The following is a 17866-nucleotide window of genomic DNA, read 5'->3' as shown; positions in this document are numbered from 1 at the left end:
AAACACTTTACCTACATGTAATCAAGGCTCTGCTGAAAGTTTTAGTGTCCTTTCTTCAAGCTATTAAATATGTATCTTAATTTTACCAAATTATTGCTGAATATTTTGTAGCAAGCCTTAATAAGGTAAAAACATCTTTGAGTTAGATCATCTTTAGGCCCCCAAAAAATTTGTTTGCTTGTCCATAGATCACATAGATAGTTCTGTGAATTTTCTGCAAAAACAGATTTCCTGGGCCCTTAGGTTAAATGAGGTTTTTGAAACAGCAAATAATATAAATCACAAAACGGCTCACAACTGTGAACTTCACCTAAATCCTCGCGTTTCACAATACGATGCGCCTACGCAGTGCATCATGGGAAAATGAGTCGACATCCAAAGCCCGCGTAATATGAATACAATCCAGGAACATGCATCATTGTGGGTTTAAATGTCATTATAATGATGTTACATGCGAATGCACACTAAAACAACAATTTACAACTATAGTAGATCCATTTTGAATCTATTGATCACAGGGAATCCTTCGTGGAGCTGTTTTCAACATATTTATTATCACACTCGCGTGAAAATTCAATAGCAGCTAGAACGGCAATGTCGAAAATTTGACTGCCAAAAGCAACCGCTGGTGGCGCATCATTGTGAAACGCGAGAATTAAGTAACAATCTCAAAAGTAACCAAGCCTACAGTACCAGAGTGACACAGCAAACCCAAATAAATATATCCACTATGAGAATTGCATTTATAAGTTCACATGATTATAAATAGCATGTCTTGGTATAACATTCCTTCTTCACTTCGGTATCAAGAGTTGCAATTGAGTTGAATTATGTAATCAATATAGAACACACCTACAAGTTTATCAAGACCAGCATATATTTATGGTAGTAATTATAAATTACGAAATTAGGGTCCACAACTTACTAAGTTCCCCCCTAATACTTATTAAAATAAGACAAAAAATATTTTACGAAATGTAAAAATGTAAAAAGGTATGTACAGCCCCATTTGTGTTACATATGTGGACCAATTTATAGCGTCACACATCATTGCGTTCAGTCACAATGGTTAATTGTCTACGAAAAGAGGCCGTTTTAAATGTTGTACCCGAGTCCATAGCAGTCAGGTTTTCTTTAACACACACATGAATAGACCTGCATTGTTTGAGAGTTGACTCCTATGGATTCAGATGCAACTTTTAACACTGTTTAAAATGGTCTCTTTTTTCACACAATGAACCATTGTGATTGAGCGCAATGACGTGTGACACTATAATTTGTCCATGTATGTGTACTTTGACACTATAATTTGTCCATATGTGTAAAACAAATACGGCTACCCATACCTTTTGACACGTTTGCATTTGGTCAAATATTTTTCGATTTATTTTAAAAGTATTTAGGGGGAAACTTATATAATAAGTTGTGGACCCTATAGGACATTTAGGTGTGTGTTACTACATGTACATGTATCTCATTACATGTGACACTATGTCACCAAATGCAATACAAAAAAATATTGCTTTAAATTTCAAAATGATAACCATGAAGAGAGCGAGTGTTATTATCTATATCAATCATTCACTCTACTTTTTTAATTTCTTCACTCTACATTAGCATAATTAAAATGGTTGTTTTTTTCATCAAGACATGTCAACATGTTATTTGAGGATAAGTACCGTATTGGTCCGAGTATAGTCCCACCCGTTTTTTATGTGAAAATTTTTCACAATTGGGGGGTGGGATTATACTCGATTATACATTCAAATTCAATGCATTTTGAAATCATTAATAGAGTATGACATGAATACAAATTATCAATTTTCATATAAAAAATACCAACAATTTCTTGAAATTTTTTTTTAAATTTTTTTTTTTTTAGGTGAACCATGAATTTTTTTTTTTTTTTTTTTTTTACAATTTCTGAAATTTTTCGAAAGATGGGGGGTGGGATTATACTCGAACGTGGGACTATACTCGGACGAATACGGTATATATGTGACCCATCACATCGAAACAGACCACTTCGCGGCTAGCTTCATTGGCAGATAACAATGAAAGAAGATGGAAAATGTAAAGAAAATAAAAATAATTCTGAGCTTGTTTTGCCTCATAAAACATTTTTACTGTATCTGATTTCAACAAGTAAGGTGTCATTTTCAAGCTAAAAAGCAGCATTTTATCCTAGTGTTTAAATCTCTATTTTCATTTCTGCCTCGAGGTGGTCTGTTTCGATGTGATGGGTCACATATAACCATAATCTATGCAAGTAGGCCTATGTCCTACATGTATGTCACATGATTTTGAGACCCACACACCCAGTGTTCTAGCCTCGCCAGTCGGGGATATCCGGTACAGAGTCTTCCCGACCGGCACTATAATTTGGTTCACCTCAAGTTTGGTAGTGACGTCAATGCTTTTTCGCGGTTGGCCGCCCCTGTACGCGTGTACACTCAGCACATTTAACTGTACGCACGCGATTCGATGCTGCGGCGAGCGAAATACGCACATACGTCACTACCAAACTTGAGATGAACTAAATTATATAAATGCTTAAATATATTGGTCACCGACCGGCACAAAAGATCTTTGAAATCACAGAAAATGCACAAGTTACAACCAAGATGTTGTGTTTTTTTACCTGAGAGAATAGTAAGACTAAGAGATGAATTAGTCTGTGTAGGGAGATCAAGAGATGAAAATTGTTCATGGTATAGGAGAGAGAACTGCTACACCACAGACGAATCCATCTCTCGATCCACAGATGAATTCATCTTTTAATCTCCCTATACAGACAGATTCATCTCTTAATCTCCCTCCTTACACATACTCAGCTACTAAAATTAGCCTGCACTAAAATTGTTGCTGGCTATAACTGCACACACCCCTGGTGTGATTGCACTGCACATAAAGAAATTGCAATGATGATTATACTACATGTATATGCGACAGCCATAAGGGGAAGGAAAGTGTGTCATGTACTGCAAACACTCATTAATCATACACTGAACTGCCACCACAAAACAAGTGAAGCTAAACATTCCCTTTCTTTTATGAATTAAAGGGATTATAGATGATTTGCCAAACCATGCAGAACACCTTAAAATTAATCAAAATTCAGATTTTTGCATTTTTGAGGAAGCATAGCTTCTGAGATATTATGATCAAATTGGCCTATATATACAACTTTTGATCATGTGCTGAATGTGTTGTGGTTCTTGAGATATGTGTCGTTTTATGAAGAAGTTTTGTATCAACACTCTTTACATCATAACTCAAGAACCACACAACCTACAACAGTGATATCTGAATTTTCCATCAAGCCCGCTTCAAAAATAACCACAATTTTGTCGCTCTCTCCATTTAATTGTCAGTTTGCTTTAGGGATCTGGAATGAGCGTTTTGACAGTATTTTTTGTGGGACATCAGACCTATCAAATTGCATTCTGAATACGCAGAATGTCTTTCTGATACCAAATAATTTTCATTTTTGAAATTCACGATATAATACAAATTTTATGACAAATTATTAAAATTTGATATTTTTCACATTTTTGATATATAACAGTCCTCGAAGTAAATTTTATTAATCTAATGATATATTCTTAAAGTGTATGTAGCTGGGAGGAAAAGCTGACGATCAATTGAAAATTTTGACCTTTCATATTGAAGATATGGATTTTTTTCCCAAAAAGACCTAATTTTTTGTTTTGTGTTTTGGGAAATAAAATCCATATCTTCAATACGAAAGGTCAAAATTTACAATTGATCATCGGCTTTTCATCCCACCTACATACACTTCAAGTATAAATCATCAGATTTATAAAGTTTACTTCGAGTACTGTTAAATATCAAAAATATCAATTTTTAATGATTTGCCATAAAATGTGTATAACATTGCTAATTTCAAAAATCTAAATTATTTGATATCAGAAGGACATTCTTCATATTCAGAATGCAATTCGATATGTCTGATGTGCTCTAATGTCCCACAATAAATACTGTCCAAACGTTCATACCCCATCCCTTAAGCCTCATAAAAGTTCCTAATGAATTGATATATACCAGTCTTATAGTGTTACCGTACATCATTCTGAAAAACGGACACTTCCTAAAAGCACTTAATTCCTGAGGTATGTGCATCCAATTTACAGTAAGAAAATTACATTTTATAGGAATATATTTGACACATTTGTGCGTAATGATATGACAAACACTGTTGACACATATTAACATATTGCTGATACTGGAATTGGGTTGCATTATCTGTGCATGCACACAAACTGGGCATAGATATTGTTTCCTCACTATGCGTGCCTTTCTTCAGTCCATTTCTTCAGTCTTTCTGCAGCCTTTTCCATTGTACTATTCTCCTGTTAAAAACAAGCACATAAAAATAACACTATGATGAAAAACTGATGAAAGTCTACTGCTAACATGTACACAGGGGTCAAAATATATATATTTTTTTAAGGGGCTATTTCCAATTTAAAAAAAAAAAATAATCGCCTTGTATGTTTTTCCAATGGGGCTCTTTTAAGCTTCAAGAGGGCTATTTTGAAATCCCCACTTCTCTCATTGGTAATTATCTCCTGACATTGAAAACAATATCGACGGTGATTCGTATGTACAACTGAAACTTGCTCTCAGACTGTTCTCTCGGACTCAGTCACACTTCACTCTCTCGATCTCATGCAACAATAAACAGGTTACAACTTACAAGGGAGTGAACTTACAGTATGAAATTGAGTGTCTTTGTCATTTGTGCCTATCTTAAACTGCTAGGGCTGCAGTGAGTGCCGCCAATACTTATCATAAAACGATCCATTCGTGCAAAGTTTCACTTGCCCAGTTATGCCCACGACGATTGATGAAATCATGAATGAATATACCGTATTGGTTTGATTGACATCTGTGTACATGTGTAAGTGACAAGTGTACATGTATTATAGAGGTCAGTGAGTGCGACATGTGCACAATTATACACAATGGTCGCATACATCTTATAATGCATATGCAACATACACATTTTTAATTTTATATTATGAATAATTCATTACATGGGCTGAACTAACTTTGGCATTTAAAAGTGAATGGAAAAATCGTCGGGAAAATTTAAGATTTTGCACCTGCGAAATGAAAACAGATTCGGACACTAAACTTCTTCTTAATTTAGTTTTGATGTTTAGTTTTTGGATGGGGGCGATTGTTGTGCTTTTGTATATTTTTTTTCGCCCTGGTTCACCTTTGTTTGGGGGCTATTTTGAACAAATGAGGGACGAATCGCCCTTCCAGGGCTGCCAACTAGTACGGATTTTCCGTATTTCGCACGGAAATTGGTAAAGAATACGGAGTACGGATTTTTGTCCTAAAATACGTTTTTCAAAAAGTTCGTTATATGTATTAAAAGGCCATTTGTTATGTGAAAATTAAATACATTAAAAATTGTTTGTGTTTCGTAAAATCAATCTCTTCCCCTGCTATTAAGGTCCTGATGAGGTATCATTTACATTGACCTCGCTTATGTGAGCGTATAATTGTGTTTTGTTGAAGAGGTGATTGATTTATACCACGGGCTATAATATTTCACGGACTGTTATTAGCTATGATTGCCAGACGTACCGCGTGCAAATGAAAACTTTTCGGTGGACTATTTTGAGTTTTGCGACAGAAAGATAATTTGAAGTGCAGTTTTCGCCCGATTTTTTTATGTTTGAAATATAAATATGGCATCGATTGGAAAGAAAATTAGCAGCAGCAGTGCCAGGAAGCAAGAATTTAGGCCTGACTACATCAAAAGATGGAACCGTGATTCCAAGCGGGAGGGATAAACACCATGCACGGTCACGTGTACGCTTTGCAACACCACGAACAGCGATTTCAGCATGGAACGCGGGGTGCAAATGATATCACATCGCATCTTAAATCGAAGAAACACAAGGGAAGCGTAGATGCCAAGTCTAGCACTCGGCCAATAACAAGTTTTGCACAACCAACGGATTATTCGGTGATAAAAGCCGAGACTCTAATGACTCAGTTTTTCATCGAACATAACATACCCTTAGCTTTGCAGCAGCAGATCATTTCACAAATTTGGTGAAACAGATTATCAAAATGCATTGGCTTTTGATATAGGCCTACATGTATCAGCTGTGTTGAATGCAAAAAGCAATTCCTTATGTAGTGAGCATCTACGATTATATATATTATTTGTGATAGTACTTTAGTTAAAACATTACATTTACCTCTTGAAAATAAGACGTGACTATACACATATTTTAGGGCGTCGGCGTCTTTTCAAAATACTGATTTTGTAAGGAAAATACTGATTTTGAGGTCTAAGAATACTGAAAAGTGTTTTTCAAAGTTGGCAGCCCTGCCCTTCGCCCCCGTGTTGGCTTAAGCATACACCAAAAGCAAGCAACAACCTTGCATCCAACATACCACTCTACCACTTAAGGCCAGAGTAATGGAAGACACATTCGTCCACGACCGAATTTGAGATTTTTTGATATTTATCAACACTAAGATGTATTCTTTCACTTGAAACTGATAAAATATAACTTGCTAATATTTATTCATATTTTTGCTTGATTTATTTCACTCTTTTCAACTCTAAAAAGTCACATGGCTCAAGACAGTTTAGTAAATTGGCGGAAATAATGAGTCAGAAATCTTGTGAATGCGAAATATTGTGATTACGTGTGCGATTCGCGTCGCGTGACGTGGCGAAACTCTGCGCGTATGTCCAACGCAGTCAAGGCGCATTCGGTATGTTGTTAACGCCAGCAAATGTGGTGTAAACAAAACACAAATTTGCAGTCAAAATGCCACTTAGATTTTTTAATTATTTTGAATTTTGGCGTACTGAAAGCAGACATTATAGATTCATTGGTGCAAAAAGATGCATATTTAGACCATGCACCAGATACAGATTTTACAAGTGTGAAAGTCTTACCGTTTTAAAGGACGTTTTGTGCATAATTTTGACATTTTTTTACTAAAACATCGATTTCTCAGAGTTCACTTTTGACAATATTGCGCGATTTTTGTGACAAGATAACTCGAAAAATATGCAAGCAAAGGGTAAACTTTTTGCACTATGCTTAGAGTACATCAAAGTCTAGGGAAGGTTTTTTCATTTTTCAAAATATTTGTTTTAAACAAAAATATACACCATTATGTGCAATTTTTAGCTTAATAGAGTGACAAAATAGCTTTTTTCACATGTTTTTTTCAATATTTCGAAAAAAGAAAAAAAAAAAAAAAAAGTAAAAAACCTTCCCTAAGTTCATGTCTCTTCTTCATGAAAAGCTAATTGAATTTTTTTACTCTGAACGGATTTTTTCTAAGTTGTCACAAAAAATTGGGGTAAAAAGTGAATTTTTGTGATTTTTTCAAAAACTTGAGATTTTTGAACAAATCTGACGTCACCATGGGATTCCTTGACTCATTTCCTTTCCAAAAATATATAGTTTTATATACTTTGGACATACAATTCAGAAATAATGAAGCTCGAAAAGGTCCATGTTCTTTCCCATTACTCTGCCCTTAAGCCCAACTGAATGTATACCATTCCAGACTTGTAACGACTCAACTCCAATGACTCAACTTGGCACAGACTCAAATCCCAAATGACTCGGACTTGAGTCACAAATCTCAAATGACTCGAGACTCCAATGACTCAGACTCGACCTGAGACCCTGATGAATTGGACTCCACCATTTGACCAGATTCGGCCACTTATATTAAATGACTCTTCACTTCCAGCACACTCTTTCTTTCATTAGTGTTTGATTGTCTTGTTTATGGTTTCTTGAGCCAATATTGGCCATATACAGCACCAGCGCTCTGCTACATATCATGGCAATAATCAAAAAAACAATTTTGTAAATTGAAGTGGTTGTGCAATATGTTCAATTTTATGAAATATTGCTTGCTTTTACATGTGCACTTTTGGATTTGATTCATACCATCACCAGGGGCAGATACACATCACCAAAATCTGGTGCACACCCCTCCCCCCCCCAAAAAAAACCATGAAATTAAGCTAAACTAGATGGACCGCAGTTCTCGGATGTCGCGGTTTTCGACGCACAGCGTCGACCGTGATGCCTCCACCAAAGGGAGCAAATTATGTGGCACTCAAGCCTCAAGGGCAGACTGAATTTACATCAGATGACACCTGGATGACTCGGCTGTCACGATTACCTGGCTGATGGTGACTGTACCCACCAAGTTTTATGCCCATACGACAGTTTTTACTAATTTGACCTCAGATGACCCCTGGTGACCCCAAAAAGAACGTCAAAAAATTTGGCTCTATATATTGACTGTTCCCACCAAGTTTCCTGCCCATACGACAGTTTGTACTAATTTGACCTCAGATGATCCGTGGATGACCTCTGATGACCCTGAAATGACCTTCCAAAAATTTGGCTTTAAATGTTGACTGTACCCACCAAATTTCATGCCCATTCAACAGTTTTTACTAATTTGACCTCAGATGACCTCTGGATGACCCCAGATGACATTAAAATGACCTTCCAAAAATTTGGCTCTATATGTTGACTGTACCCACCAAGTGTAATGCCCATACCACAGTTATTACTAATTTGACCTCCGTTGACCCCTGGGTGACCCTGGATGACCCCAAAATGACATTCCAAAAATTTGTCTCTAAATGTTGATCATACCCACCAAGTTTCATTCCCATACCACAGTTATTACTAATTTGACCTCAGATGACCCCTGGATGACCTCATGTGACCGTGACCCACTAACCAATACAAACTTGTTGTTCTGCCTGGGGTCAAGATGCACCCACGCACCAAGTTTGAGGAACATGCAACACCTAGTCTCTGAGAAAAGAGGTAAATAAGGAAAATGGGCCCCCTGTAGGACTACATGCAACAAAGTATAAAAAAGGTCCCCCGATAAATAAATGAGGGTTTCCATAGTGTGGCTATATGACCCAAGATTGGTTGCATTAGGATTTAAACTGTTCATATGAGACCAAATTTTAACCAAAAGTCTCAAAATAATGGTATTTTACAAGTTGACCTCAAATGACCTTTGACCTCAGTATATGACCTTATTTCACCACCAATATATGAGGGTTCACAAAGTGCAGCTATGACTCAAGTTTGGTTGCAATAGGATTTAAACTGTTCATATGAGACCCAATTTGCAAGTTTACCTTGTTTGACCTCAAATGACCTTTGACCTCAGTATATGACCTTGAACCTCACCCCAAAAAAAGTATCCAGAGTTTTTGACCATGACCCACCTATCCTGAAAATCTGAAGTCAATCCGCCCATCCATGCCCGAGATACAGCATCCGGAAGGACGGACAGTGCAAAAACAGTATGCCTCGCGGTGGAGGCATAAAAACAAGAAAAGCCATGCCAAATCAGCCTAATTTTAGCCTCTGCACCCCCGTGTTGACAATCCTGGATCAGCCGCACATAAGCACATTGTGTACTGGGATACAGTTTACATCAAGTGCTTCAAACATGCTGTAATGTCCAAAACTGATGTTTAACAGTTAAAAGTTTGATTCTATCTGAACAGTGGCGACAATCCAAATTCATGCTCAAATGATGGATACAATCTAAATAACATAACTAGCTCTTAACACTCAATATCTTCTTTGGTAATGATATCTCTGTCCCTGATGATCTGAATCACAATGAGGCTTATAAATAGATTGTGGTGTGCCTATTGTGACTATATATATACTGCGCCAATAAAGTATCCTTACACTTGGAAAAATAATCACAATTTCCAAACTGAACAATATTGGGGTAAAATTGTTTTATTAATAGATGCACTATCTAATCCTGCACATTATGACACCACATTGAATCCAATGTGGCTTCAAGAAGCAAAGTTACAAGCATTTGATTAGATGAAGGTCCAGTTTTAAAAGTGACAAACTAGCCTATTCAAAACTCCACATACTAGACATCTGGTTTGAGAGTGGTGAATGGCTAATTTATGCGCTTTGGCTTTAATTTAAAACAAAAGGAACAAAAGAAAACTGAAACAAAAGAACTGACAAATAAATAATCACAATTTCCAAACTGAACAATATTGGGGTAAAATTGTTTTATTAATAGATGCACTATCTAATCCTGCACATTATGACACCACATTGAATCCAATGTGGCTTCAAGAAGCAAAGTTACAAGCATTTGATTAGATGAAGGTCCAGTTTTAAAAGTGACAAACTAGCCTATTCAAAACTCCACATACTAGACATCTGGTTTGAGAGTGGTGAATGGCTAATTTATCGTTTGGCTTTAATTTAAAACAAAAGGAACAAAAGATAACCGAAACAAAAGAACTGACAAATAAAATGAAAGTTACGAAAAGTACAGAGAAGCAAAAACTGACATAAAACTGTTTTAAATAACGCTCCATTGAAGAAACTGTGTTGTCTCTTTGTTTCACTTGTTGGAATCTTTTTTGCGCCTTGTATAGGCTATGCAGTTTGTCACTTTTAAAACTGGACCTTCGTCTATTCAATTGCTTGTAACTTTACTTCTTGAGGTCACATTGGATTCAATATGGTGTCATAATGTGCAGGATTAGATAGTGCATCTATTGAAAAAACAAATTTACCCCAATATTGTTCACTTTTGTTATTGTGGTTATTTTTCCAAGTGTAAGGATACTTTATTGGTGCAGTATATATCCATATTTGAATGTTATGAACCTACCTTGATGAAGCAAAACCTAATGTATCTCTCTCCCAAAGCTTTATGTTCTTCTCCATAGAAGGCACTGCAGGGTATTGTGGCAACTCCCTGTCAATACAAACAAAAATATCAAGAGAAATTCTAAAATTTCTTTGTAAAAATATGAGTTTAAAAGAACATTATTTCAGCTCAAAATTTCAGTAGACTTTGAATTCTTCACAAGTTGCAGAAATCAAAAAATTTTGATGGATCTGATGAGCTTCCTGTCCGTATCAAACTTCAAAAGCAGTAAAAATTTCCTTACAGGGCCTAATGCTAATTCACCACCCTATTTATTTAACTTTTCAACACATTTTCCACCACACATCGGTCACTTCGCTCTATATTTACAATGTCGGATGGCTAATAGACCAATTCACAAGAAACAGCAAGTGATTTACAAATCGCTAGTAATAAAACATGTTAACAATCGCTACAAGCGTCCAGTCGTGGTTAGCGATGTAGCGACAAAGTTGCCTTTAAGTGAACTGGTTGCATATGCTAGCGACTTAATGATCAGATATCAGGAATTGCTTTTCTAATAAGCGACAGAAGTTACATCAGAAAAACATGCTATGCTCCTTGCGAGTGCATAGTATGACATGGCTGTAATTGTGAGCGACAAACAGAAACATATATAAAGGAAGATTTTATTTCAAACTCTAATGGTGACCCGCAGGTCAAATGGCTAGAATTGTACATTAAACACACCTATAAAAAGACACAATGCAATTTGCAGGCAGCAGCTTAATCAGCGCCAATATTGCAACATTGAAACAAACAACTATTATACAAACATCCAATCCAACCCAACCACATCCCCCAGTAGGCAATGAGGATAAAGTGCCTTGCCCAACACGTTGGCACGAGCGGGGCTCGAACTCACAACCTATGGATTATGAGTCGGGCGCCTTATCCACTCGGCCACGCATGCTCCCAGAAACATATATGGCCTGTCAAATCAAGTACACATACAGGTCAAAGGCATGGAAGAAGAATAGAGCACGAAGTGCGATGGAATTGCAACTCCGATCGCCGATGTGAGGTCAGCGATCGTCACGCTTTGCAACATGTGGACGAGATGGTAGCAGCATTTTCTTTAATTAGCATATTCGTGACGTCATGTTAAAGTAAGTCTCCACAGCACTACGCATATTTTTTTTTTACGTAGCTTTTAGTACTATCGTGGTGGCAGCAGCATTTTCTTTACTTTTCCAAAATGGCCCGCCCGGGAGATGCCATTGGACGCCATGTTAGTACAGGGTAATACACAGGGAAAGCCGACGCTGTCGCCACCGTTTTGTATTGCGCTAGCATATGAGTTGCAACGGCCTGTCAAAGGTATGCAAGTTTCTAAGGCATCTATTCAAACTGTAGTCAATCTTGGGAGACATGCTTCCCTTACACTAGAGTCTGAAGTTTTACGGAAAACGGAAAAAAATCACGGAATCGGAGGTACAACACGGAAAATGACATTTTTGTATGATGTGACAAAAATTGTTAAAAGATAAGAGAAATAAATGTTAAAGACAATCAAGAGTTGTGTGTGTCAATTTTTATGATCAGAATACTGTTTAATAATACCGAAATAAAGGTATATTACAAAGGCATGAACTCCCTATATCCCTCCAAACATCGTAACAGTCAGCCTATTATCGTGAGAATATTCCAATTATACATTTTATGCTTTATTCATGAAACACCTATTTACAAATTTTACAACACAGATTACAACACGGAAAATGGATTTTAGAAAAAAGTAAACTTCAGACTCTACCTTACACACTCACCAGTTCCTTCGTCATCCAGCGCACAAACTTGAAATCCTTACGACCCTCTCCATATTTTTCAACATCCACATCTACAAGTACAATGGACAAAGAATATTTTACGATTATGATTCTCTTTTTTTTCCTATACACCTTGCCTTAATCATATCAATTTCATTTCTTTCAAAATTATACAAAATACATTTAAATTACCTCTGCAGATATATATATGAACATGATGAATGTCAATTTTGTTACAAGAAACACAAAAAATATTGCTTTAAACTATTCCTTGAGTTTTACAGAACACTGGTCTAAATACATGCTACTGGGTTTTTTTTTGTCCACTCTATTATTAATGATTATGATTATTAAGAGGGTACTACACCCTGTGGTAAATTTGTGACTATTTTTGCATTTTTCTCAAAAAATAATAACACACTGGTAACAAAAGTTATGTAGATTATTGGGGCAAGGATCCCAATTACTACACTGAAATTTCAGTGACTCAAGACAAGTGGTTCAGTATATATGATCGGGAATGAGGTACATCCTAGCGGTACCTAATTTCTTATCATAAATAACGAACCGCTTGTCTTGGGTCACTGAAATTCCAGTGTAGTAATTGGATTCCTTGCCCTACAATATACATAACTTTTTGTTACCACTGTGTTATTAGTTTTTGAGAAAAAATGCAAAAATAGACACAAATTTATCGAGGGGTGTAGTAACCCCTTAACTCCACATTGAAAATCAATTGTTTTCTTGGAAAACAGCAGACAGCAGGGCACACCATATGGCCAGAGTATAAACATGTGTAGGTTTATATCAGCTTGAAGCTATGGATACTTTTCCTGTTTTCGGCACAATTCTTCAGTGGTCTGCCAAGTTAGCACATTTTATACCATTATGTATTATATATATTTTCATTGCGTTGTTATGGTAAATAAATAAACTGAAACCTATAGCGTCTGATTGGCTAATAGAATCATGTCATCATCACATCAGCACCTCATTCGCTGGTCAAGCTGAGTGACCTAGTTCTTTTTACGCGATAATCAGAAGGAGCAGATGGACACCGCTGAGGGAATTTGCTGAATAGTATAGTATGACTACAACTGGTATCTACTGGTCAGTTTATACTCTCATTTCCACACCTGTCTTTTCAGAAAGTGTGGCTTTAATGATCAATAACAGCACTACAAACATAGGCATAGATCCCAGGGGGTGATCCCCCTAATATTTTGCCAGGGGGGATGGTCCATACAATCATTCCCCCATGTTGATACCTGTATGTGGGTTTTTGACCAAATTATAACCTCATATTTGGCCACTTCCCCCAAAGTGCCTATTTTTGTGTGTGTTGCATGAATTTTCCCCACATTTGCACCATATTTCATCAATTTAGCTTCAAAAATGTTCGCACGATTCGTGCGCATTTGTACCATAAACTTATTCCGTTGCCAAAATGTGCTGGATTCTCTATACTTCAAGAAATGGTTTCCACCCCCCCCCCAATGTCAAAAAGAAATCTATGCCACTGACTACAAAACATGATCAAGGATTTGACAGTGATATTAACTTAGTGTATCCAATCTAGAATGAACAATGCAACAAAATATGCTGGAGGATTTTGGCAGTGAGTGTAACCAAGCTCTAAACCGCACTTCAAAAAAAAGCGGATGGATTGTAAGAGAATATGTCACCAACCCAAATGTGAGATATCAGTCATAATGAAATATCCTCCATCGGGTATAATGGGTGTTAAGTTGATATCTCGTAGTAAGTCGGCCATTTTGTCTCTCTTTCCGTTCAGTTCCTCTGCCAGGCTTGTTAGATAACACTCTGGTTTACCAAGTAAGGCCATTTCTTTTTCCAGACTCACAGCAACTGCTTCCTGCAAGATGGATAAGAAAAAAAAAGAATTACTTGTGTATAATATAATAATAATGTGGTAATATATAAGCATTTTTAAGGACATGTTTGTCATTTTAAAAAGGTGTTATAAAGCCATAATGAACATTTTTTTACATTAATTATGATTCTTTATTCAAAATGTTGAAATGATATAAGTAATAACTGCAGGGAAGGGTTCCTGTCCATTTTAAGCTGAAATAACAAGGTAAAGTGATAAAAATCCCATTAGTTATTTTGGTCATTAACATGCATTCTATAGGAGGCCATAAAGTCATAATAAAAAAATTATGACTTTATGTCGAACTTTGCTCTAGCCTATCTGTTGACCTACAAAGACAACAAATTTGGCAGATACCATTTATAGGTGCAAGTTGGGACATGTATAAACATTACAAATATGGTCATTTTCACGGTAAAGGGTGTAACTTTTGATTTTTAGGGTCAAAATTTCAAACCACTTAAATATGTTTCTGTTTACTGTAATCATGCATAGAAGCAACTTAAATTCCAGTAAAATAGTGTTTCAAGGCTTAAACCTTTTGATTTCTGATAAAAAAATTGACATTTCCATAACATTTTGGTTAAAATCTAAGAAAAAATGTATTTTACATAAGCTCAGAAAATTATGACATGAAAGCTGGAATACATGTGAAATCCCATTCCAAAGTAAGTCAACAGATATAAGTTAAATTTTATACCATGTTTTGCTATGTTTGTAATTGCAATTTTGAAAATTTTTAACATCAAGGGTCATTTGCAATGGAAATTTCCCAACCTTAAACATATTTTTTAAGTTTTAATTGGGTTCCTAAAATAATTTAAATGTCTAACTTCATGTACAAATACTACTTGATGAAAGGAACCTCCCAGCCAAGTTTCACAGAAATTGGAGTTATTTTTTAGAATTGGCAATTCAAGCGATTTGTGTTTCGGAGGCTTCAGTTAACAACACAGGTGATCATAAAAGTAAAATATTTGGCTAACTACTACAAGTTGACATGAAAAAATAGGTAAAAAATATCACAATTACCAATTTTCATGCTTTGCTTCTAAGTATTGAATTTCAGTTGTGACAAAATTAAATTATCACAGCAAGTAATTTTTTTTTTTTTGGAGGCTTCATGTTTACAATGGTTAAACATGGCAGAAGTAGTTTTTTTGAAAACAACACTGTTGGGATCATCTAAGCTGTTATTTTCTTGTGTGTATTGAATCAATGATTCTATGCGGCAGATATTGCAGATTTATAACATGATAATTTTTTCACCCATTTGTTAAGTATGGTGTTATTTGCATGTGAAGCCTCCAAACGGGCTTTCTTGGATATCAGTATATTTTTCAAGCATTAACCATAATATCAATTTTTTTTTTTTTTATGACATTCTGCACATATCATGCAACAATTACAATGCAGATATCAATATGGAACATACCAATTTAGATATGCATAGATGATAATTAAGTTTACTGTTGTTTCGGAGGCTTCATTTGTTTCGGAGGCTTCAATTGTTAACGGAAAGTTTGTATTGGGTCCCATTTTCAAACGGTGATATATATCTCCATGATTTAAAAACAAGTGACTTGAGGATCTACTTTGCTACATTTTGATAAATAGATTGGATGAGCTCTTTTATTTATATTTGCCCAAGCTTGCTGAACAGTTTGTTTCGGAAACTACAAAAAAGTTAACGGAAAATCGGCTCTTTGAAGTCAAGATTTTATAAAAATTTTAAAAGCTTGCAAATCAACTAATTTTTGTTACCCATTTCAAGTTAAGATATCAACTGTTATGAATCAAGAAGAAGTGAAGAAATAACCAAGAATTATGAACCAAAGCTATACCCACAAAGTTTGTTAACAATTGTTAACGGAAAATGAAGCCTCGAAACGACAAATATCGAAGTCCGGTTCTCAAAAATACAGGGCTGTTCACAATTAAATCTAATGTGGCAGTGTTTACTGAACATATGACCGTACTTTCAGGATAAGAAAAATTATCCATGAACTAACTGAAGAAAACACAGGGTTTTACAAAATGTTACTGTTTTTACAGTTTTTCAAAATGGCAATATTAGGTACATTTAAGCCTGCTAAAACTGAACGCAGTAACTCCCGAAGATGATTATGCTACCAAAGGTAGCTGCTAACTAGATGACTTATGTGGCCAAAAATCATGGAATTCTGTGGCTTTATTAGAAAACTACGGATCAAAATGTTAAAAATCCAAAGTTACACCCTTTACCGTGAAAATGACCATATGCCAAAAAATTAGGTTTGAACAAAATTAACCAATTTCACATTAAGGCTTCAACTATATTTTTGGGTGCTTAGAGTGACTTTGAGCCAACAATCAAAACATAATTATCAACAATTTATAAGGGAAACAGATATCATGTTACTCATGGCAAGGAAAATCCGTCATATTAATTATTGGAACCAAAATAATGAATTGGGCTATTCCAGTTTAAGTCCACACAACCCCTGTGTGAGATTTTGGAAATATCTTGGGGAGTATGAATTTCAAATGGAACAGTACATCAACAAAATCTAATGAAAAAGCACCCTCCCTCTGTAAAGATTTAGATTTCTCAGATGATGTATGACATTAAAATAGAGCTGCCTAATGTTTTCATTCCATTTGAAATTCATACTCCCCTGTGGAAGATATTTTTTATGTGCAAACATATAAATACCTGTAGTACTGTTGAGCATGTATAGACACAGTTCTGGTGAACCAACATGAGGCTGTTTAGCAGATGATTTGGTGCTATGGCCCAACCAAGCTATGGAAAATAATATGAGACATCAAAGAAAGGTTTAAGGTGGTACATGTACTATATACACCCCTTGATAAATTTGTGACTATTTTTGCATTTCTCTCAAAAACTAATTAAACACCGGTAACAAAAGTTATGTATATTATAGGGGCAAGGAATCCAATTACTACACTGAAATTTCAGTGACTCAAGACAAGTAGTTATTGATTTATTGATCAAATATTGTTTTCCCTCATTTTTGACTGTAACTCCACAACTGTTGTCTGTGCTGAAATAAAATTTTCAGTGCAGTACTTGTAGTCCTTGCCCCTATAATATACATATCTTACTTGTCACCAATGCGCTTAATTTTTTGAGAAAAATGCAAAAATAGGCACAAAATTGGCCAGGGGTGTAGTACCACCTTAATGCATTACATTATCACAGTATATCAGAGAAAACAAGTTGATTGGTAAAGTACAAGGTGCGTAAAATGCTGATTTGTTATCAACAATAGAGCATACACTCTTAAATCCATTCTTAGGCTGTTGCAGTCAATTGCAAATATCTCAGCTACACTAAATGCAGTAACATCCACAGTTGGAATGCTAAGACTCTGATGCACTGGTAATTGTGGCAGCACGACCAAAATGTGTTGAAAAAACACAGCACAGTGCAACA

At 35.7% G+C, this 17866-nt stretch overlaps 1 protein-coding gene across 3 annotated transcripts in view; it reads right to left on the bottom strand.

Moving 5' to 3' along the window:
• Positions 1 to 3950: 3950 nt before the first annotated feature.
• The window catches only part of LOC140136797 (kynurenine aminotransferase-like), a 36002-nt gene continuing 22086 nt past the window's right edge, over positions 3951 to 17866 (bottom strand). For all 3 annotated transcript variants that reach the window (XM_072158396.1, XM_072158395.1, XM_072158397.1), the window contains 5 exons: positions 17123 to 17212; positions 14223 to 14409; positions 12534 to 12604; positions 10726 to 10812; positions 3951 to 4373 (listed from right to left, as the gene is read on the bottom strand). In XM_072158396.1, the coding sequence (XP_072014497.1) occupies positions 4308 to 4373; positions 10726 to 10812; positions 12534 to 12604; positions 14223 to 14409; positions 17123 to 17212 (501 nt within the window). In that variant the 3' untranslated portion in view covers positions 3951 to 4307. The remainder of the gene's footprint in view (positions 4374 to 10725; positions 10813 to 12533; positions 12605 to 14222; positions 14410 to 17122; positions 17213 to 17866) is intronic.

This window comes from Amphiura filiformis, chromosome 17, assembly GCF_039555335.1.
Source record: "Amphiura filiformis chromosome 17, Afil_fr2py, whole genome shotgun sequence".
NCBI lineage: Eukaryota > Metazoa > Echinodermata > Ophiuroidea > Amphilepidida > Amphiuridae > Amphiura > Amphiura filiformis.
This window is presented reverse-complemented; position numbering and strand designations above follow the sequence as displayed.